This window comes from Heloderma suspectum, chromosome 16, assembly GCF_057233095.1.
Source record: "Heloderma suspectum isolate Gila_16-S chromosome 16, 16-S_ref, whole genome shotgun sequence".
Taxonomy (NCBI): domain Eukaryota; kingdom Metazoa; phylum Chordata; class Lepidosauria; order Squamata; family Helodermatidae; genus Heloderma; species Heloderma suspectum.
The window spans coordinates 4759698-4781509 of NC_139473.1; the positions used below are offsets into that span (position 1 = coordinate 4759698).

The 21812-nt window shown below is 48.4% G+C and overlaps 1 protein-coding gene and 1 long non-coding RNA gene across 4 annotated transcripts in view; one reads left to right on the forward strand and one right to left on the reverse strand.

Moving 5' to 3' along the window:
* The window catches only part of TEX14 (testis expressed 14, intercellular bridge forming factor), a 50396-nt gene that overhangs the window by 25976 nt on the left and 2608 nt on the right, over window positions 1–21812 (reverse strand). For all 3 annotated transcript variants that reach the window (XM_084822925.1, XM_084822928.1, XM_084822927.1), the window contains exons 4-16: window positions 20546–20711; window positions 20090–20226; window positions 18427–18508; window positions 16803–16933; window positions 15652–15765; window positions 13716–13839; window positions 12027–12205; window positions 10894–11045; window positions 10493–10683; window positions 8802–8949; window positions 6267–7210; window positions 3408–3505; window positions 2732–2814 (exon numbers count right to left, since the gene is read on the reverse strand). In XM_084822925.1, coding sequence (XP_084679051.1) covers window positions 2732–2814; window positions 3408–3505; window positions 6267–7210; window positions 8802–8949; window positions 10493–10683; window positions 10894–11045; window positions 12027–12205; window positions 13716–13839; window positions 15652–15765; window positions 16803–16933; window positions 18427–18508; window positions 20090–20226; window positions 20546–20711 — 2549 coding nt within the window. The remainder of the gene's footprint in view (window positions 1–2731; window positions 2815–3407; window positions 3506–6266; window positions 7211–8801; window positions 8950–10492; window positions 10684–10893; window positions 11046–12026; window positions 12206–13715; window positions 13840–15651; window positions 15766–16802; window positions 16934–18426; window positions 18509–20089; window positions 20227–20545; window positions 20712–21812) is intronic.
* On the forward strand, window positions 429–5698 carry LOC146334879 (uncharacterized). The gene is made up of 3 exons (XR_014786155.1): window positions 429–628; window positions 5004–5207; window positions 5417–5698. It is a non-coding gene; the product is annotated as an uncharacterized LOC146334879 (long non-coding RNA).

A 21812-nucleotide genomic window follows, 5' to 3' on the forward strand; every position in this document is an offset into this window, starting at 1 on the left:
TTGCAAAGTCAGCCATCATAGGCTACGTAAATCATCACGTAGCCTATCACGGGTGACTTTAAAAAAAAAAGCGCGTACGGCTAATGGCAGCCCCCATAGGGAGCCACCATTCACGTTCCTTATTTGGTCGCTGTAGTCTACATAAAGATTACGTAGACTACGGCGAAAATAAGGGCAACGTTATTTGCGTTGCCCTTATTTTCGCCGTAGTCTACGTAAAGATTTACGTAGACTACAGCGACCAAATAAGGAACGCGAATGGCGGCTCCCTATGGGGGCTGCCATTTGCGTACGCGCTTTTTTTTTTTTTTTTAAGTCACCCTTGATAGGCTACGTGACGATTTACGTAGCCTATCACGGCTGACTTTGCAGATCTAGCCGTGATAGGCTACGTTAATCGTCACGTAGCCTATCACGGGGGCATGGTTTTTTTTAAACTTTTTATTTCACGGCCGGGCGAGGCAAGGCGCCTCCTCCCCGGCCTGAATTTCGGCCGGGCGAGGCGGGAAGCCTCCCCCCCGGCCTGAATTTCGGCCGGGCGAGGCGGGAAGCCTCCCCCCCCCGGCCTGAACTTCGGGGGGAGAGCAGCGAAGCGCCTCCCCCCCACTGCGAAAAGCTGCGAGACCAGGTAAGTGGCTTTCGTGCACTCCTAGCAGCCTAACTTCCCATTATTTGCTTTACACTGCCATCCAGTGGTCAATGACACAACTAATGAAGAATATGCCATAACAATTCAATGTGATGGAATTTATGCAACAGGATCACAGAAGCAACCGTATAATGTCAGACCACTGACCCTCTAGTTTGGTTTTGTCTGTTCGGGCTTGAAGCAGCTCTCCAAGGTTCCAGATACAGAGAGGGCTTTCCTATCACTTGCTACCTGATCCTTTTTCAGGAGAGACACCAGTGGGACGGACTGCATCGACAAATGGTAGGCTCTCCATCGCTGAAGGTACTTAAGCAGAGGCTGGACGGCCATCTGTCAGGGATTCTCTAGCTCTGGATTTCGAGCATGGAGCAGGGGGTTGGACTAGATACCCTCTGAGGACCCCTCCAACTCTATGGTTCTGTGACTGAAACTGGGACCCTCCTGGATGCAAAGAAGGTGCTTAGCTGGTGAGCTATCGTCCCTCCCTGCTTATACTGCATCAAGACTGTTGGTCCATCTAGCCCAGTATTGTCGACTGACAGGACCTGACTTTCCAGAGATGAGGCCCAATTCACAGTAAAGCCTTTTATTGCAGTAATTCCAGTAAAGAGACGTAAGCCTTTACAACCCCAATAAAGATCCACAGATAACAGTTCACAACCTAAGACTTAAACCAGGTTCACTTCATGAGCACCAGAACAAAACCTCGAGCAGTCCTGGATCCAGCTGGCAGAATAAATCCCAGCGAGTCCAAGAAAAAGTGGGGAAGGCTTGGCAGGTTATCCAAGTGTTGTTCCTAGCAAAGTCTACTGCCAAAGGCTCTGGCTTAAATACCGGGGAATGGCTGCTAAAATCAGTATCAGACATTTGATCCTGGCAGGGAAACATGCCTCTTAGGCCATTGCTGTGTCTCATAGGGCACCTCTGCTCCACCCTCTTTAACTGATGACGCAGTAAATGAGACACCCCCACCCTGAAACACCCTCTCCTGCAGAGACACCCTCCTGTTGCCCTGTCCCTATGGAAGACTCCCAGCAAGGCCTCCGTCAAGATCAGGTCTCCCGGCTGTAGAGATAGGTAGGCCATATCAGAGCCCTGCGTCTCCTTTCCTCCTGGCTGGCAAGGCAGCAGGAGGCCTGGTAGAAAGGAGTTCTCAGGCTCCTGGCTTCCCAAGGCTGTGCCTAATTCTGGAGCATCCTCGTCTGACTCAAAATCAGTGTCGGAGGCTATAGCTCCCCCTGAACTGGGGCAAGGCCTCACATCGGCACTGGCAGGCAACATTTCTCCAAGGTCTCAGATATGGGTCTTTTCCAGTCATTCTCGGAGATGCTGAGGATTGAACTTAGGATGTTCTGCATGCAGAACGTGTGCTCCTAGGACTGACTCACTGCCCTTCCCCGATGGTCCAGTCTTCCATCATGAGTTGGCTGAATGGCATTTAACCTGGGCAACTCCTGTCATCCCACAGGGCAGGGAGAGCAACGGGAGGGGGCATAGATCACTGGCAGAGCCCCTGCTTTGCATGCAGACAGTCCCAGGTTCGATTCCCGGCCTCTCCAGGCAGGGCAAGGAAAGCGTCCTGCCTGAAACCCTAGAGAGCCACTGCCACTCCTTGTCAACAATACTGGGCTAGATGGACTATTGGTCTGGCTCAAGCTAAGGCAGCTTCCTAGGCTCCTCTGGTGTGCCTGAGAACATTACCCAGAACCTTCCGTGGTGCTCAGGGCGTTCCAAGGCAAACAGATCAATGCGGGTTCCTTGACAGCAGGAAGTTTGGAATCCACCGCTATAGTGGGTAATGTTGCTCTAGGACCATGAAGACATGTGTTCAAATCCTCACTCAGCCTTGAGGCTCACGGGGTGACTCGCTGTCTCGCAGCCTAACCTACCTGACAGCATTGTCATGGGGGTGCAATGGGGGTAAACCTAAAATACACCACCTGGAACTCCTTGGAGGAAGAGTGTGAGCTTACAGTATCCACAGCCCAAACACAAGCAATTCTCTACAGTGTTGTGATGGAGTTGGGATACAAGATCACGCCGCTCCAATTAAAAAAATCAACACACAGTGATAATACTCACTCGTCCATTCAGACTGTGCCATTCTCCTTTCCTCGCTTCTCAAACTCGATTCATAAATTTTAGCTGTTGATTTTGAAGGAACCCTGCAAAGCACACATTGTACAGGGAGGGTTGGGGTGGAATTTGAAAGCTTCTCCACTACTGTTATAATTCATTATGTTTAGATCCCACCTTGCCTCTAAGGAGCTAAAAGCAGCATACATGGTTCTCCCGCCCTACCCTTTTATCCACACAACAGCCCTGTAAAGTAAGACTTTGTCACACAGTGCATCGTGAAATTGTGAAATTTGCTCCAAGATGTGGTGATGGACACCAACTTAGGTGGCTGTAAAAAGGGATTGGGCAAATCCATGGAGGATAATGGCTATCAGTGGCTACTGGTCATGATGGCTACTGGTCAAAACAAGGGGCAGCATTCCTCTGAATACCAGCTTCTGGGGACCAGCAGCAAATTTATGTAAATGTCCTTGATTTGCACGATTTATTATTAGCAAACTCAGCTGGTGAGTGCCACCAGGAATGTGGACAAAATGAGGCTACTGAGAAACAAGAGGAAAGGATCTGCAGGTTCTGGGTCTGAGTTGTCCCAAGCTCAAATTAAGCTCCGCGCTTTTCCTCTCCAACTACAATGATGTTTCTCTCCTTCTATGGCTGGGAATCGGGGAACAGCACTCACCCGTCTGAAACTTTGATTCCCTCCATCGTGGAGCTACTTCGAAGTGGCTGTGGGCTCATATTCTTCTTCCTCCTGGTGGACACGCCTGGGTGCAACAGCTGGAAAAACACTCCAGCCCATCATGACTCTGCAGAGGCCAGTCGCCATACAGTTTGTATGCAATTGGGGAGCGGGGTGAGTGGGTGGGTTTACCAGTCCGTTGCCTGATCTTCCAATTTCCACTAGATGCACCTTTTGCGGGGGGGGGGGGGGGGGATCTCTATACCAGCCTAAAATCCTGCATTTAAAATGGGGCTTTCTGCTCCCATTTTAAATGCAGGATCACAACTGACTCCCTTCACATGCACTTCCTTTCCCCCCTCCCCTTTCCCCCTCTTTCTCCCCGTATCTGAGTTTTCCATTATCTCTCATTGATCTCACTCCTCTTCTTGCCACTTTAACTCTTTTCATGGAGAAAATTGAAGTGGTGTCAGGGTTGGATCGGAGCCCATAGAGCCCCAAAGCAGTTCTGATTCTGAGGTAGAGATAGGAACCGTGGAAGAGGAACCCGTGCGCTGTTCAGTCCCTCACATTCCTGAGAGTGGTAGCGACCCTGGCAGGCAGCAGGAGGGACAACTGGAGCTTCGGGATGCTAGGCGCCGGCGTAGGGACAAGCGGGAGATGGAGGGTGCCAAGAGGAGGTGCTCAGCCCGCTTGGCGCGACGTCAACAGCTGCGCCCCGATGCCCCACGGGAAAGGGGTGGACTTTCACCTCCTAGCCCTTAAGTTCAGAGGCTTCCCGCCTTTATCCTCCAAACAGAGATCAACTGATTCACTAAGGCTAGAAACCCCAAGTAGACAGCTCTCTTAAGTGCCCCTCATTAGGCTCAAGCAATTAGCATCTGTAGCGTCATTAGGTTGAATGGAAATAAAGCCTTGGAAAAGAGCCCTATCATCTGTGTGTTGATTCTGGCTACTTGAGGATTTCAGAAGGCAGCAAGGGCGCTCCTGACAAGCGGAACACAACGGGGTAATTTGATAACTCATTATCTGCGATCTATTTAAAAACAGAACAAGGGGCATTTAGTGCAGGAGATGCCCTGGAGGGTCACGGCATCATGTAAAGCGCCCGCAACCTTCCACAAAGGAGCAATCTCAATCGCAGGATAAAAACTCAGTGTGAAGGAGCCGTGTGTGTGCGCGTGTGTTTTATTTTAACTTTCTACTGCCTAAACGTCTATCCTTTCTACGCCTTGGCATGTCCCCCCAGCAGCCCTGCAAATCTGCCACTGAACCTCTGGGACACACTGCAGGGGATTCTGAGGCATGTTGTGGGAGCATGCATTCAGTTCACATGGGGTACCCATGTTATAGAGAGCACCCCAAAATGCACCCCCAGCTTTTCTCTCTACCAATTCCCAGAAGGCGGCCACGTTAGTTTGCTGCAGCTAAAACAACAGAGTCATGCGGAGCTACAAGTTTATTATGGCATCAGCTTTCCTGGACTAGAGTTTATTTCTAGTCAATTTCTAGTGTCCTAATTAATGTGTTAATGTTCAAGGTACCACAGGATTCTTTGTTGTTTTCCCAACTTTTCCCTTCATCTGCACTTTGCAGGAGAACATTGCTGGTCATGGGCAATCTGTCTTTCAGGGAAGTTCATCAACAGTCATGATCTTCTCACAGAGAAACCTAAATAAGCTTCCAAGGAATGCTAGAGTTTCTAGGAAGTCAGTCTGAAAACCACTGCCCAAATGAAAACAAAGGAAGCTGGCATCCGGAGAAGTTCTAAAGCCTGCTTAACCTAAGCTTGGTTTTATGGTATGCAGATTTCTTCCTGCGTTCATTGGTGGCCAACCATTGCTATAACACTACATACAGTGATGTGGGGCGGAAAAATTTCCAGGGCTTAGTTTTTCCACAGAAAATTTCCATTTTGCAAGTTCATTAGTAAAAATAAATGTATGGCAATTGCAAATACAGTATTAGGCAAGCATGGCACTTTCAAAATTGTAATTCATGTTTTTCAGGTGATTATCCATAGCAAGTATGCAAGAGAACACATCAGAGTGAAACAGAACTAACAAATACTGGCAACGAAACTGAAGGTACCCCAACAACCTTAGTGGAAGAGAGCTGAATTCCGCTGAAATAGATGCATGGCTGTTAGCATCTCATGCACATTTCTTTGTGTTACAGAAATTAGCGTGTCCAGAGTTTTCAATACCTTTGTTTTTACTTACATTTAAACAATGTAAGGGAAGTACAAGTATTCCAATAAACATTTCTACATAATGTAACATTTAAATCACATTAAGTGCGCTTTAATTATTTTCCCCCCTCAAATATTTCAGGTCAAATACTTGTGTATTGGGACAAAAAAATAACATGGGGTACTTTTTTTGAGCTTTGTTTAACATGGGGTACTTTTCGAGCCTTGTTTAACGTGTTTACATAATACAAGTAAAATACACATGCTAAATTAGATCTCTGTAGGGCAGAGGGAGGCAACTTGTGGACCTCCAGATGTGTTAGTCTACAGCTCCCATTAGCTCTAGCCAGCATAACTAAAGGTGAGGGATGATGGAAATTGTAGGCCAAAAATCCAGGAGTTGTAGGCCACAAATCCACCCCAGCCTAGAGCATCAGAACATAATTGACTATACAGACCAGACCATGTTGTTCTGGTGATGAAAGGGCAACAGAGCCTTCTCTGGGGTTGATATGGGCTTATATGGGCTGACTCTAAGAGCCATAGAGGATGGTGCCAATTTTGTAACTCAAAATTGGGCTTCTGCTATTTTTGGTGCCTGCATGCAACAGCTAAATTGGGTGGGTTATCAAGCATCTGGCAGGCAGTAACATGTGGTTCTCTCTTACCTGATAGTTTGGTTCTGCTCCTTCTCCTCTCTCCTCAGGGCTTTGGGCTGCCTCTGATCCAAAATTGGTCCAGCAGGTGGTGTATTGGCTCCTGCTCTCACTTTTGCGTTCGCTTCCTGTGGCTTGGACAGAAGGCATGATCAGAGGCCTATACATGCCAGGGACGCGTAGGGGTGGCGGGACATAGTTCTTTGACGGAGGGCCAACTGCCTTCCACAGAAAAGCCCTGTCTCCGCCGTAGGGCACCTTGATATTTCTCAAGATGGCATCCACCTTCGCCGAGTAGCTCTTGAGGGGATCCACGATGCTGCACTGCTCCCCCTGGGCCCCTGGAAGTGGCTGGTGCTGCTTTCTGCGGGCCTCCACCTCATCCAATTTCTCCTCTGTCCTGCAGAGGGAGGCTGTCGCTTCCTGCACCATCGTCTGACAGATCTTCAGATCCAGGACGCACTTCGCAAACTTTTGCTCAAATGGGGACTGGTTGAGCCTGGCTCTGTTGCTGGTGCATGTTGCCGCCTGATGCACTGGGGAAAACTCAGACCCATCACTCAGCTCCTCTCTACTGCCTTCTACGTTGGCATCAGAGGAGATGCCTTCCTCGCTGCAGATCGTCTGCCTACTCCGGATGTCCTCAGGTGGCAACGATGGGACTTCAGCCCTGTCCCCTGGAGCAGTTTCAGATTCCCTTCGGGCTTCTGGGTCCAGTCCTGCTATCTCCTCCTCTGCACTCTCCCCACACAGCTCTGGATAGCACGTGTAGATCTCGTTGATTTCGAAGCTGCTAAGGCTCTCATCCACATCACTGGTGTCACCCTGGACACTGGGAGCCACATCCAAGATTGGGCTTGACTGAGCCATGCGGAGAACAGGCTCAGCCTCATGGGCAACAGTGGCTTTGGTTTCGGGAGCGGAAAGAGCACATCTTGACACCGTGAAGCTCCTGGCTGAGAAATCACGCATGAATCAGAATGGAAGATTATTTCCCATGTCCTCGACAGACCGTTTTCCATACATGAAAAGTGCCTGAGGCTCCTGCATGACCGTTTTTTGCCCCCAAGTGGACGCCCGGATGCAGATTTACTCCGGAAGAAGGGGCAGGGAACCTGTGGTCCTCCAGATGTTGTTGGACTACCATCATCCCTGACCACTGGCCATTCTGGCTGGCTTGGGCTGATGGGAGATGGAGTAACAACACCTGGAAGGCCACCAGTTTCCAACCCTTGCTCTACAGCTTCCTGAGTCTTCCAACACTGTTAGCACCGCGAAAGCCTCAGAGGCACGCCTCACTCTAGAGCCCACAGCAGGGATCAGCACTCGGGCAGCCGCCGGGGGACTCGCGTCCCACAACTGAAGTCTCGTGCTCTGAGCAGCTGGGCCTGGCCACCATTTCAATTCCCCACAGTGATCCCAACACAACATCACTCCAGGGCAATGCAGCTGCCCGGCCCTGCTCAGTGTTGCCGCTGCTCACTCTTGCCCACCCCTGCCACCAGGTAAGCCCAAACAAAGGCCTCCAGCTATTTATTTATTTCATTTGTATCACGCCTTTTTTCCTCCTAAGAAACCTAAGGCAGCGTACACGATCCTCCTCCTCTCCATTTTACCCTCACAACGACAACCCTGTGAGGTAGGTTGGGCTGAGAGTCTGTGAGTGGCTCAAAGTGGCCCAATGAGCTTCCATGGCCAAGCGGGGACTAGAACCCAGATCTCCCGGCCCCCATTCCAACACTCTCGCCACTACACCATGCTGGACCTATGGTGCCGGCTTCTTCTCTGCTGCCCTTTTTGGCCTCTGCAGAGGAAACAAACAGGCAAAGGCTGCAATACCTGCCTGGCTCAGTAGCTGATGGCGATTAAAACATAAAAATAAAAAAGAGCAAGAGGAACGTGTCCTCAATGCAACAATGGGGAAAGAGGTGAGATGCTGGATTCAGAGCTCCTCGCTCAGCTCAACAATTCTGATTTAGTGGTTTTTTTAATTAAAGAAATAATAGATTCCCTTCCTGCATTCACTACACAGAAACTGAGGAAGGTGGGAAAAAGAAAAAAAAATCCTGCCAGAACACTGAAGTTCCTGTCAGAAATGCTGACTAACAACTGAAATGGAAAGCAGTCTCTAGGTGTGGGACGACAGCCATGGTAGCCTTTGTAGGGTCAGTATGCTTTGGAGCAAAGGGTGTCGGCTCCATGCTTAGTGCTCATCATTTTCACCGCGGGCCAAGCTAGATGATATATCAAATGCCTGATTGCCTTTTATGTATTTGGGTGGGTTTTTTAAAAAAACGGAAGCAATCGCGGGGGGGGGGGGGGGGGGGCTGATCGGAAGCAGGACCACAGCACAAAGGGAGCAGGGGGGGAGTCAACGCTTTTCTGCCCGCTATGTTTCCAGGGAAACTTGCTCCCCCGCCCACCCACAGCCAAAAGCTGGTGCCCGCCTCAGGAGGAAAGCTGCCATTGGTCTCCAAGATTCCCAGCCTTTGCCTGGGAGCTGCCCTTTCTATGCAGCAAGGCCCGCCTTATAACGTATTCACAGACCAACTCGGGCTGCCTCTTCTTGAAGTTCTGGCATCTTGACCAAGGTAGCCGAGGCAGATGGCAAACAGATGTTAATGTCAGGCCTGGTTTCCATCTTCGGTGGCCCAGAATTTTCACCAGGGCGGTTCCTGCGAGACTCCATCAAATCCTATAAACAGGAAGGATGCTGTTAAGGCATCGTCGGAGACAGGTTTTTGTCCTAACAGCTCCTCTTCCCTGCAACCCAGTTCTGTTGCTGGAAGAGTCCAAGTCCATCAAGTAGGCATGCTTGTAGACTGATTTATTCTGGCTGCAAGAGACATTTGGAGATGTCCTCCTGACTGCTTCAGGCTACAAGAAGGCTCTCCTGCTTTTCAGTCTTCGACCAACATTGCCTTCCTAATTCCAGGCTTCCCTTGAAATCCATGAGGGCTAGAATGTTAGCTGTTTTTTTAGGGACCATGTTCACAGAATCTCTAAAAGGAAACTAGGTAAACTGGCACATGGCTATGTAGATTTCTGTATTCATAGGAACTTCATATGGCCGTGTAACACCTGGATTTTTATTTTAGGCTGGGGATAGGTTTTATTCATCTCAGGGGTGGGGACATCTTATTTTCTTGCATTTGGCCACTTATTTATGCAATTTCCCTCCCTTGTCTCCTTTTTTGGACTTAGGAGCAGCCTGGTGAGGAGAAGAGCAAGGAGGGGAGGCAATTGACCTTGGCCCTCTTTTCTGCAGGATCAACTTGTGATTTGTGCATAGAATGCCGCTCTCTGTCCAGGAGCTGGTCAGCAACTTCCCCCACTACTGCTCTCTTTTTTGTAGAAACTTGTCTTCACTGAAGAATGTGGGGGCCCTATAACAGGCAGGTGGAGGCAGGGGGAGATTGGCTGCCCCAATGGGAGGAGGAAAAGTAACTGCAGGAAACAGTGACTGGAGGGTCTGGCTGGGTGAACAGGAATGCCTGACTTTCCCATGACTCCTGACAGCTACCTGAGAGAAGTGGGGCGTCCACTGGGAGGGGCTGTGGGTGCGGCAATGCCTGTGCTGAGCTTACAGTGGCTTGAGGGGCAGAAAATGGTGTCATGTCTATCTGTCGTGCAGAAAACATCTGCTCAAGATGGCCATCTTCCGCCACGACCCTCCTATTTACTCTCAAACCTTTTCCTAGCTGAGCCATAGGCTATAGAGTGGGCATCATGTTGCCTTCCCGTGTCTCAGAGTGATCGTGAGCCTTGGGTTCTTTTCCAGCAGGGAGGTTGACCTTATGTGCCACTAGCGGGCTCTGGTTTGACCCAGGCTGCAGGCCACATAGCTCTTTTACAACCCTGATGTGTTTATTTGTCTTCTTTGCAAGCTTAGCTGCCGTTGAGACACCTTTTCCAACCAGCACCATCAGGACAGAGAAGGACAGGTAAAGGAGGATTTGTATTTATTTTTAGAAAATAGAATATGTACAAAGAAGACAGAGGAAAGTGAAGCCAAACAGGGTTGGAAGAGCATATAGTTCAAGGAAAAAGTGGAGCTTGAAGAGCAGAAACCTGTCCTGGGCAAAGGCAGGGAAGAACTGGGAGTGGAGCCCAATGATACAGTGTTCTTAAGATCACAGTCACATCATCCCTGCCATCCTGGGCAGGGGATGAGCACATAACCCGTTCGCTTGGACACCTCCTCCCACCAAACAGGGCCTTGAAACACTCAAGTTCACCTTTAAGTCGTTCTTCAAGATGTAGCGGATATCCTGCAGGTTTATGGTGCGCTGTTTTGGTCTGGACTCTAGGCCAGTCTTCACAATATCATAATAGGGTTTGGGCACCCGGGCATCGGCTTCCAACCACTGCCCAGAAATGATGAGATCCTTGACGGCCGAACCCTCAAGTCCAGCCCAGGGAATGGTATCTGGAAAACAGAAGACTGTTCAACAAACAATCCACTATTCAATGACAACCCACACCCAACCACTGAGTGTGGGTTACTGTGTTGTGTGAACCCAGTCATGAGGACAGCCCTCAAGAAGAGCAGGAGGAATTCATAGATGGTGTTGTGATGAGAGCTTTTTACAAGAGGACCCTTCCCACCTTCACAGTCTGCCACCTTGGCTGTACGCACCTGTGAGCGCCTCTTGCATCACCGTACAGAAACTGTAGATGTCACATTTGTCCGTTGCAGCCCGCTCGAGGATCACCTCTGGAGCACACCATTTATACAGCTGCGAAGGGATGGGCACCCGCGTCAGGTCGCTGTGCTCTCCCCCATCCTTGCTGCCCAGAAAGAGAAGACCGAGGTCCTCAGTGCGAGGGAAAGATGAACATTCCACATAAGCACAGGCATGTGCCACTAGTGGCCCTCCAGATGTTCCTGCACTACAACTCCCACCAGCCCTAGCCAGCAGAACAAGGAATGGTGAGGGATCAGAGGAACTGTAGTCCAGGAATATCTGGAGGGTTACTCCTGCCTTAGCTATACTCCTTTTTTTTCAAAACCTAACAAGCATTCTAAAGCTAGGGAGCATCCAATTGAAGACAGACTTTTGGAAAATAGGGAACAGAACATAGAGAAGGGGGTTTGTGTGTGTTTTAAATGTTAGCAACAGCCAAATTATCTATCTAGATATAAGTGCAAGTCTCCCAACATCATGTCCACCTCTAGTGTGAAAAAGGAACAGAACTATACCAAAGAAGGGATGGGGCTGTGCAGAAAGAAGGCAGAGATAAAACAAAAGACAGCAATCGTACCCTATGCACACTGCATCTGTTGGGTGCCTTGCAACATACTAACCCTTCCTCCCTATACACATACCTCAGCTATCGTAAGGATGGGAATTTCATGAGGTATGAACAAACACGACATGTGAGCTGGTGAGTCTTTGAGCATTTCTATGTGAGATTTTTATTGCATGCTTGCGATTTGTCACTCACGGAAGTTTGCAGGTCCTTTGCATGATGTCGTCAACCTCCAGGGCACTTTCTGACCTTTATCTCAGCTTTTAAAAGATCGAGGATAACGTGGTAATAAATGTCATTCCACTTTAATGGCTGTGTGAAATTGCGCAGTTCCACTATATCACAGCGCTATCTAGCGGCTGTATAATGAAACACGTAGAACTTGCAGACAAAGGAATTCCCCCCAAAAAAGCCTGTGCCAGCCCATGTAAGGAGCAGATCATAATCCCCCAAAGAATCTGGAAGCAGAAGCCTCGGTAAGTTGTGGGATAAAAAGCCTGGTGTGGAGAAGCCCTTTACCTCTCAATCATATATTCCAGGTTGGTAAGCTTCGCCTCCCCAGCCATAACAACCATCACAGCATAGGAGCTAAAGGTGCGGTGGACATAGCCACGTGAATGCAGGAACCTCAAAGCATCATTCACCTGAAGCAGCAAATGCACGATTGTCTCCATATGCACAATGGGGAACTCCGAACGCTGGAAGGCAACAGAAGAGGGTCAGAGGGCCACAAGTGCAGCAGTGCAATCAGGTTCTTAATACAAGTGTTTGATCTCGGATATCCCAGAGACAGGATGGGAACTGGGCATGGCTCCTCCCACTGGAGGAGAGAATGGAGTTTTGCATAGCTAGCCCCGCCCTCTGGCAGGGGATGGGAGGAGCTGATCCATGCAGACATGTCCGTCTCCTCCTCTGCTGAGAGAGAATGGCAGGAATATGGGGGTGGGGGATAATGTATGGATCTCTCAGCTGCCCTGGGACAGAGGGATGATGGAGAAGAAAGGAAGAAGAGGGGGAAAAAGGAAGTGGCAGCAGCTAGGAAAAGGTATTTGGGCAGGGTGGTTTTGGCTGCTACATGTGAATTTGTGGGTTTCATTCATGGGAGAGAAGACTGGAGATGATGAAGGAAAAGCCCCATCCCAGCAAGCTGAGGGCCCAGGCCCATCCTTAAGACAGGCACTGGAGAGGGAAATGCCTCATCCTGACAGGTCCACAGTAGGACAGGAGGTCAGCCTCCTCTGTCTCTTGTGTTCCTCCTATGAAGAGAAGATATTATTATTGCATTTATTTTTATTCCACCTTTTCTCCAAGGAGCTCAGGGTGGCGTATATGGTCCATCCTCCCCCACTTTGTATCATCGCAACAATCCTGCAAAGAGGTTAGGCCAAGAAACAGTGAGTGGGCCAAGATGACTGAACAGGCACTTGAACCCAGATCCCCCCTGTCCAAGCCCAAAACATTAGCCCAACTTTCCCCAAAGCGGTGCCCTCCAGATGTTTGGACTACAACTCCCATCAGCTCCAGCCAGCATGTTCAATGGCCAGGGGTAATGGGAGTTGTAGCCCCAAAAATCTGGAGGTCACCACATTGGGGAAGTCTGCTGTAGCCACTATGCCAGCCAGAGAAGACAGGAAAGGCTGGGAGCAAAATGGTGCCAAATGTGGGACAGGCAGGGCCTGGACTGGTTGGGGCCTCATCCAGAGGAAGCTTCAGAGTCTGCACTGATGGGCACAGCTGTGCCTGCAAAGCCATTAGGGCAACAGCAGGCAACCTGATGCCCTCCAGATTTATTGGACAACTCCCATAATCCCCAACCACCGGCCATGCAGGCTGGGGTTTATGGGAAATGTTATCCAAAACATCTGGAGGACGCCAGGTTGCCAACCCAGAAGTAGGAGGGGCAACTCATCTCAGGATAAGCTCCTCTATTCAGGAAGAAGCAGTAATCTGGTTTAGCCACCGTGGCATAGCTGTTAGAGTGCCAGACTAAGATTGGGAAGACCCAGGTTCAAATCCCCACTCAGCCTACGAAGTTCACCAGGAGACTTTGAGCCAGTCACAGCTTAACCGACCTTTAGAGGGTCGTTGAGAGGATAAAATGGAGGGGAGGACCTTATAAGCTACCCTCAGCACCTTGGAGGAAGGGCCAGATATAAATGTAATGCATACATATATAAATACTGGGAGGAAACGAAACGCTCGCTTTACCCTCTCGTGAAGGATGCTGTACAAAGTCCCAAAGTTGATCCTCTCATACACGAGGCGTGTTTTCTCCAAATTGGTGGACACACACACAGCCATAAGCTGCAGCAAATGTGGGTGGCGGAGTTTGCTGCAAAGGAGATAAAAGCCCATCAATACGAGGGGAAATTGGATTATGAGGGAAGAACATTTCCCTCCTTGCAGTGATCTTATCCTGGCAGAAGTACTTGCTTTGTATTCCTAACTAACTTAGCTCCGGAACAAAGCAATAAAATCCCCACAGAACGTGCCTGAAGCAACAATTGCTACAGGAAGGAGGCTAGTGTGATCAAGGCCTTGAAGCCGTTGAGCTAATACAATGGACCTCTGGAGGCTAGTCTGCAGTGTACACAAGAGCCCAAGCAATGGGGAAAAGAAAAATACATTTTCCCCAAAGTACATTGCTGATACAATTATATTATGCCAGTGCTTTGCTATCTTCGCTCGCTGCCAGTCCGTTTCCGGGCTCAGTGTTGGCATTAAACTTTAAAGCTCTCAGCGGCTTAGAACAAGTTTACCTGAAGGAATGTCTCCTTCCATACCTACTTGCTCAGTCCCTAATATTATCTTCAGAGTCCCTCCTCTGGCTGCCCCACCCAAATGAGGTGAGGTTGGTGGCTACTAAGGACAGTGCCTTTTCAATGGTGGCACCCTTTCTGCTAAATGCCCTCTGCAGAGGGCATTCTTCCAGGCTTCAAAAAAAGACAGTGTTCTTTAGATCTTTGCACTGCTGTTGTTCTCTGCTGTTGATCTGATTCGGGCTTTATTCTGTTTAGATTTCATGTCATGTTTTATTATTTTTGTATTTTATACTTTTGCCTCTATTTTGTGGACCACCCAGAGAGCTCAGGTTACTGATCTGTACAGAAATAGAGTAAGTAAATAAATAAATAAATAAATAAATATTGACAAGCTTGGAACTCTTTGCCCCGCTAACACTTGGCTTTGGTCACAGTCTCAGGAAAAGTATGGCTGTCTGGTTGCTCCAAGCTAAGCGACATTGGAAGGGAGATCGCTGGAAGGGAGACCGCCCAGGAGCTCCATAGGAGCCACTTGGAGGCATCCTGAAATGCAATAAAAGCATCAAGCCCTTGGTTTTGCAAGGGTAGTGCAGCTACTTTTACCCCCTGTAGTCTAGTAGACCTGTGGTGCAAAGCTGGTGGGTTTGACTGTTGTGCATGTGAACCCCATGGCCTGGTCAACCTCTGAGTCCCTGTCTTGGAACAAGGCAGTGATATGAGTAGCAGTAAATAAGAAAATAAACTAGAGGCACTGCGTCTCCTTGCCAGAAACTCACTCTGGAGCCCATGCCCTTCTATGCAGCTAGTTCTGGCTCTTTCCTCCATGGGGGACGTGCCACACCACAGACAAGGCACAAAAGGTTTCCTCCTCAGGACAGGCCAAGGGTGGGGAACCTCAGGGCCAGGGGCCAAATCCAGCCTTCCTGAGGTCCCAGTCCGGCCCTGCAGAGTTCCCCAGACAGCCATGCCCCCCTCCCCTGGCCCCACCCCTTTCTCCCAACCACCAATCGTTTGGTGGTTTCCCAGCTTTAGTGCAGGTTTTTTTCCCTATTCTGAAAAGGATGAAATGCCTCTCCTAAGGTTTAGGTACTGGCAGTGGGGGTTTCAAGCTAAAATATGCTCCTTATATTTTGTATTTTAGGCACTACCTCTTTTGCTGTTGGCCCCACCCCCTTTGCATATGGCCCTGTCCACCACTGGACTGCAGCCTGAGAGCTTCCTCGAAATGGAATTTGGCCTTGGGTTGAAAAAGGTGCCCTACCCCTGGGGTATGCCAAGTGAGTGAATGTGAGATCTAGCTCCTAGCAGGATGAAGAAGGATCACAGAGCTGGAGCAAAAGGGGAGATAAAAATCCACAACACTAGCAGACAGACACTCGTACCTGCTATATTCCTGTTCTGCAAGGAGAAGGTCACCGAGCCGTAGCTTGCTACAATGCTGGTGGGGTTTCATGTTTAGCTCCTTCACGGTGACACGACTCCCACCCCACATCAAGCTACAAGAAGAAAAGTGGCACTTGCGAAAATGTTCAGGCATGACTTTCTCTGCCTTTTTGTAAAATTCCATTTTAAAACTGAAACAGATCACTGAATGCCTATTCTGCACCCTAATATTCCAATTCTTTTATTTTCTGTCTCAAGTATTTTGTTCCCAGCTGCCTGAATGCTATGACCTTGAAGGGCAGCCTATGCAGAGTACCTTTCCTCTAGAGGGCAGGAAACACTGGAGACAGCACAGGCTGGGCTCATGAAAGCTTTCTCTTTCGGATTGATCACAGAGCCCCAGTCCATCCAAACCCAAAGAACTGTGGCTCCTTCTAACTGTGGTTAACATAGGAAGAGAAGAAAGTGCCTTAGTAAGGGTTTCAAGGAGTTCTTCCAGCCTTACCTGAAGGGGCCTGGAGGACCAAAGACCTTCTGCATGAAAAGCAGGGACTCTACCACTCAGCTACAGTCCCTCCCCTGGTTTGTTAACCTCTTCTAGTTAACAAACAAGGATATTAAATTACCATTTGACCCTAGGAAACTGCCTTATTTTATGAAGTGCCAGGAACTGAGGGCAAAGATGTTCTGGGATGGAAGGATCCTGGCACTGAGGTAACTTCAGTAAAAGATAAATTACTGGGTTCTACCTAGATTTTCCCTGAGAAGGTCTTGGAGGATCTCCTTTTCCTGTACCTGCAGTCATGGTTCAGATGAACCACAAAGGATGGGAAAATACATGGGAGGTGGGTATCCACAATGAACTGCCTGCTCCCATATTGATTGGCAATGATTTGGCAGTAGAAGTGGCCATGGTGGCCGTTGTAAATAGGAGCCAGGAAAGTCTGGTTGAGGTTTGCACTATGCTCCCCGGTAGGGATGTTGGGCAGGTGGATCAAAGCTCTTAAACAGGTATACTAGGGGAAGTGGCTTGCAGTCATGGGGACTGGGAATCAGGGGTAAATGGACCTCGAGGTGACCAGACCTTATAAAGGACCCCTACATATGTCACATACGTTAACAGACCAATGCATCCCTTGCAAGTACTCACTTGGTCATCATCATGTACGGCCCAGTAGGAAACGAGAAGGTCGGTTCATCATCAGCCTGAACCACTTCTTTATCCGCAATTATTGGGAGCGATGCTAGATAACCCAGCTGCCTGCTGCTTGTGAGATAAAACTGAGACAAAGACAGACAGAGAGTAAGGAGAGTAATTATTTCTCTTCAAACTAGATCAGGGTGCAGAACCTCAGGCCAGGGGGTCAAATGTGGCCCTTCTGGGAGCCAAATCCAGGTCTCCATGGCTCCCCAGGGCACCGCACCCCCTTAACCCTAACTGCTTGTTTCCTGGTTTTTATACAGTTTTTTTCTCCATTCTAACAGACTGAAATGCCTGTCCTAACACTTAGTTACTGGCCGTAAGAGCGTTAAGTTAAAAGAGGGTTCCTTGCAAGTGGAGAAAGGCAGGATAGAAATGCAATAAATAAAATACACTGACCAGCAGTGAGCTTCCAAGGAAGCAGCGTCCTGTCCTGATTGTGAGCAGGAGTTAATGGGCACAGCATAAAGAGGCCCCAAGAGAGGCAGGCACCGTGGTCATGAGTCAGGGTAGAAGGCTGAGCTGAAGACTCAGGACCTTGGATAGCTCCTAGCAGACCGCGTGCTCTGAGAAGGTTTGGCATTCCACTGAGGCCTTTAATCCCTCTTGGGCCAGACTACAACCGGGTTCGGTGCGTATGGGTGATTAATAAGCCACGGTGGTTTATTAACCACCCGCACATGTGCTGCCTGATTTCCCTAATTACTGGTGGCAGCTTGTTGTTACTTGTGAACCTGGCAAGGTGGGTGGCTGGGGTGGTTAACACGTAATAACTAGCTGTGCCCTGCAAGGGTACTTTGAGAAATTGGGCGGCATGCACAGGGGTGGTAGTAAGCTACTGTGGCTTATTAACCACCATCATGTCATGCAAACTGGGCCAATCTCTCCTATTCTGAAAAGGGAAGAGCCTTAAAGGGAAGGTCATAGATTCATAGAATAGTAGGGTTGGAAGGGGCCTACAAGGCCATCAAGTCCAACCCCCTGCTCAATGCAGGAATCCAAGTCAGGTCCTCTGACTGGGAGTGTAACACTGTGTCACCTCTCAGTTCCCACCTTCTGCACTACCTATGAATAAGTGGCAGGGGTGGGTGAAGCCACCCTGACGTGAAAGAAGCGTGTCCTTTGGAGGAATTTGGCATCATAGGGTGCTGCCTTGGTGTGTGTGTGTGGGGGGGTGTTCGAGGCACTTATTTCTGACTCAACAGGCTCCCGCTATCTGGTCTGGTATCATGGCCTGGATCTGAGTTAAGACCTCTGTGGTTTGTTCCTGCTGATCTACCTCCTCCTGTAGGTCAGAGTCTGGGATGCAGCTCAGGACTGGGGCCGTGAGAAGCGGTAGCAGAAGCACACAGCTTGGGTCCAGCCGGCCAGATTCTGCTTATATGCCGCCAGTTCCCAGTCCCTCTTCTACAGATTGATATAATGGCATTACGATCTCTTGCTTTGGTTTCAGTCCTTTCCCATGCGAAATCTTAATTAAATTCCCCTAGCTGTTCCTAATTAATTCTTCCATATACCTTGCTCAAGGAGAATGGGGAACCTATCATCCGTAATCTGAGTCCCGCTGTCTTACCTTCCCAAAGCCAAAGCTGAAAATATTTTGGGACACATTGCCTCTACGTTTCAGGAACCTTCCCAGTGGGCTATCTGCCGTCCTGAAGGACAAAAAGGAGAAGAAAGGAAGAGGGGATCTCTCACTGTGGGGGGAAAGAGGCAGGCACACAGACATATTCCATTGCAACTATCCAAAACTTTTCTTGAAAAGAAAAGGCACCAGATCCAGCACCTGCAGCTTTCCAGCCACAGCACGGCAGGGCAATAAAATGAAAACCATTTATGTATTTAAAGTCTGGATACACAATGGATAAAAAAAAACAAATATTGGACCACTTACCATGAAGGTTTGTTCCCCTCAGTGGAGGAGGCGAGGTTATTCCTTCCACTTGTTCAACAGGCAGGGCCATGTCAGTACTTACTGACCCTTAGATCTCTGCTGGAGGAGACCCCAGAAACAGCAGGAAAGGAAATGTCCCACTGAAGAACACATACCATTTGAAAAACGTATTGGGCTGGATCCAGACTCAGTCATACTTAGAGAAGACCTATTGAATTTCATTTGAAAAACATATTATTTAAGAAGCAATCCAATGGAACGGGCCGCTAATACAGCAGGGTCAGCAACTGCCTACTCCTGGGCTAAATCTAGGCTCATGAGGTTTTCTGCCTGACCCACCCTTTGCCAGCCTGATGAATCATCTCTTTCTCCCATCATCTTTACATTTCAGGCAGCCGGAGGGAGAGGAGGAAGAGGGTCACAGAGAGATGTGAACAGCAGCATCCGTATGATCATCCGTTTCCAAGACAGAGTTCATTAAGAAGGGGTGAGGGCTCCGGAAAAGCTCTATGAAGAAGACAAGAACCGGAGAACAGAGGTTCTCCTCTAACAAAACAGACTGAACAGACTGACCCACGGAAAGTTAGCAGGAGGACTAGCCCATCTCTGGGTAGCCTCCCTCACTGAGAGAAGGAGGCCATCTCCGGGGTTCAAAGCAAGTACAGAAGAGGAAAACGATTACAAAGAGGATCCTTGGGCTGGGGTCTCCTCAAAAGAAGGTTATGACTCTAATATGATTGACAGGGCCCTGCCTGCAGAGTAACCATGGAGGAGTATCCTGGTTCAGGATAACCTCCTCTACTGAGGGGGGCCCACAAATTCAAATTTCAGGCAAAACAACTCGGCAAAGTCTGCAGTTCTGGAAGAAGATCCAAGTAACTCCTGGATTTCTTTTAACAAATGGGGGATCAAGCATTATTTACTTCTTTGTCTGAGCAGCCCTAGGTGCAACCTGAGCCTAATCCACCTAACTCTGCCATCTCCTCCTACCTGCCATCTCAAGACTGTGACTAAATGCAGAATTTGTGACTTCACAGCAGCTTTTTCTCTCCTTGTTTCCTGATAAAGAGTTCTGGCTAACTCAAAAGCTTGCTCACTGTTTTGGGACATTGGTCCAAATGACTCGTACTGTTGCCAGACTGTGGATTTTGATTTTTTTCTGTGGATCAACACAGCTTCTTTGCTTGTTGTGCAATTCTGAGTTTTCTCCATACAGGGGAGCATAATTACACAGTCATTCGCTACAGAACAACCTAGTCATATGCCTCTATTAAAAATGTACGTTGTGGTATTATGGAAGAGGAAGAAACATTTCTCTCTGCCATCCTCCTCAAGCACTTACCCTTGTGTAATGCCCCCGAACTTGGAGGGGTTACAGACCAGATCTCTGGGTGAACCCACCTTCCTGAGTTGGTCCAAGGAGTAACTCTGAAGTGCAGCCTGCATATGTGCTGTACAGCGCTGGATAAACTCTAGCATCTGAAAGAGAAAAAGTGGCCAGGGACGGTGGACCAATGAACACTTTCAAGTCTGAAAGGAGGATGTCTCAAAGGCAAGAAGGCTGGAATGGAAAAACAACTTTATAAAAAGTAGTAAGAGTAGCAGTGATGGGGGGGCAGGAATGCCACTTTCTCATTAATCCCAATAATGGGCACAATTATATCACAGTATTATTGGACAGAAAAGGGTCTCTGAATGTGGCTGTTACAAAACTAATTTCCCACCAAATACCAGAACCTCATCCACACACACCATCTTCCGGGAGGCAACCTTTTGGCAAACAGCACATAACACACACCTGAGCACTGCTTTCTGTTCCAGCTGTCAGGGCCCAGCTTTGTGGGTTCCTGCCATTCCTGTCGTGGACTCGCAGATCTCCACCTGCATCCAGCAATTTACTGAGAATCAACTGGTTACCTGAGAAGGCTGCAGCATGGACTGGAGTACTCCCATCATAACAGCGGCTGAGAAAATAAAGAACACAAGAGGAAAAAATACACAATGTATATATTTAACCAGCGTCCCCTTTCCTGTATATCAGGAAGAGACTGTTATGTGTTTGTTTGTTTGTTTGTTTGTTTATATCCTGCTTTGCAGCCAAGACTGGCTGCTAAAATGGCTGACAACAATTAAGATCCGTCACAAAGGTGCAAGAAGATATTAGGAATGCATAGCTGTGTATATGACTGTTACTGTTGTTTATCATTTACAGAGCACCTAAAATGTACTAAGCAATTATAAATGAGACAGTCCCTACCTACAGGATTACAGTCTATAGATTTGACCCAAAAGGAAAAAGGGATAAAGAGGGAAGAAAAACAAACTCAAGACACCAGCTCTTAAAGCTATGTTGTTTTACAATGACCAGCTTGAACAGAAAACATTCAAGGAGAGGGGCCAATTTACAGTATTTATTTTTACAGTATTTGTATACCAGCCCACATCCAATTGACAGCTGGTCTCTCAGCCAAGCCAAAGGAGTGGGCCCCCTATGTCCTCTCTCTCTGCAGTTAGATGAAATGGTAGCTAAAACATGATGGACCCAGGAAGGGAGGGGCCAAATGGCAGCTCATATAATAGCCTCTTAATTTACTGCCATCTGTGGAAACCCACTTCTAAGCTTGTAGTTGAAACAGATGGCAACTGAAATTATTGCTCAGCAGCTCAAACAATGCATTATCCAGCCAGTGGATGATTATAGCCCAGAGTTTAACATTGAGGTTGCTGGAACTTTAGAAGTAACATTGCAACTTGACCTTATAGGAAATCTTAGGCATATAAGATCATAAAATAACAAAGCCCCTGATAAAAAGGGGACCTTTTCCCACCGTCTCTGTTTTCTTCATCTGAAAACTTTAGAATACTCATCAGAGCTACCCGTCTCCCTTGAAGACCACCATCAGTATTTATCTTGAATGTGTGTAGTCTCTCTAAAAATCATTCAAAAGTCTAAACCATGGTCATCCAAATTCTGTGCAAAGAAGTCTGGATTCTACAACCCATGTAAGTTATGCAATCTAGGCAGAATCATGTTGCGTATCTTATTTGGCTTCTTCACTTCATGG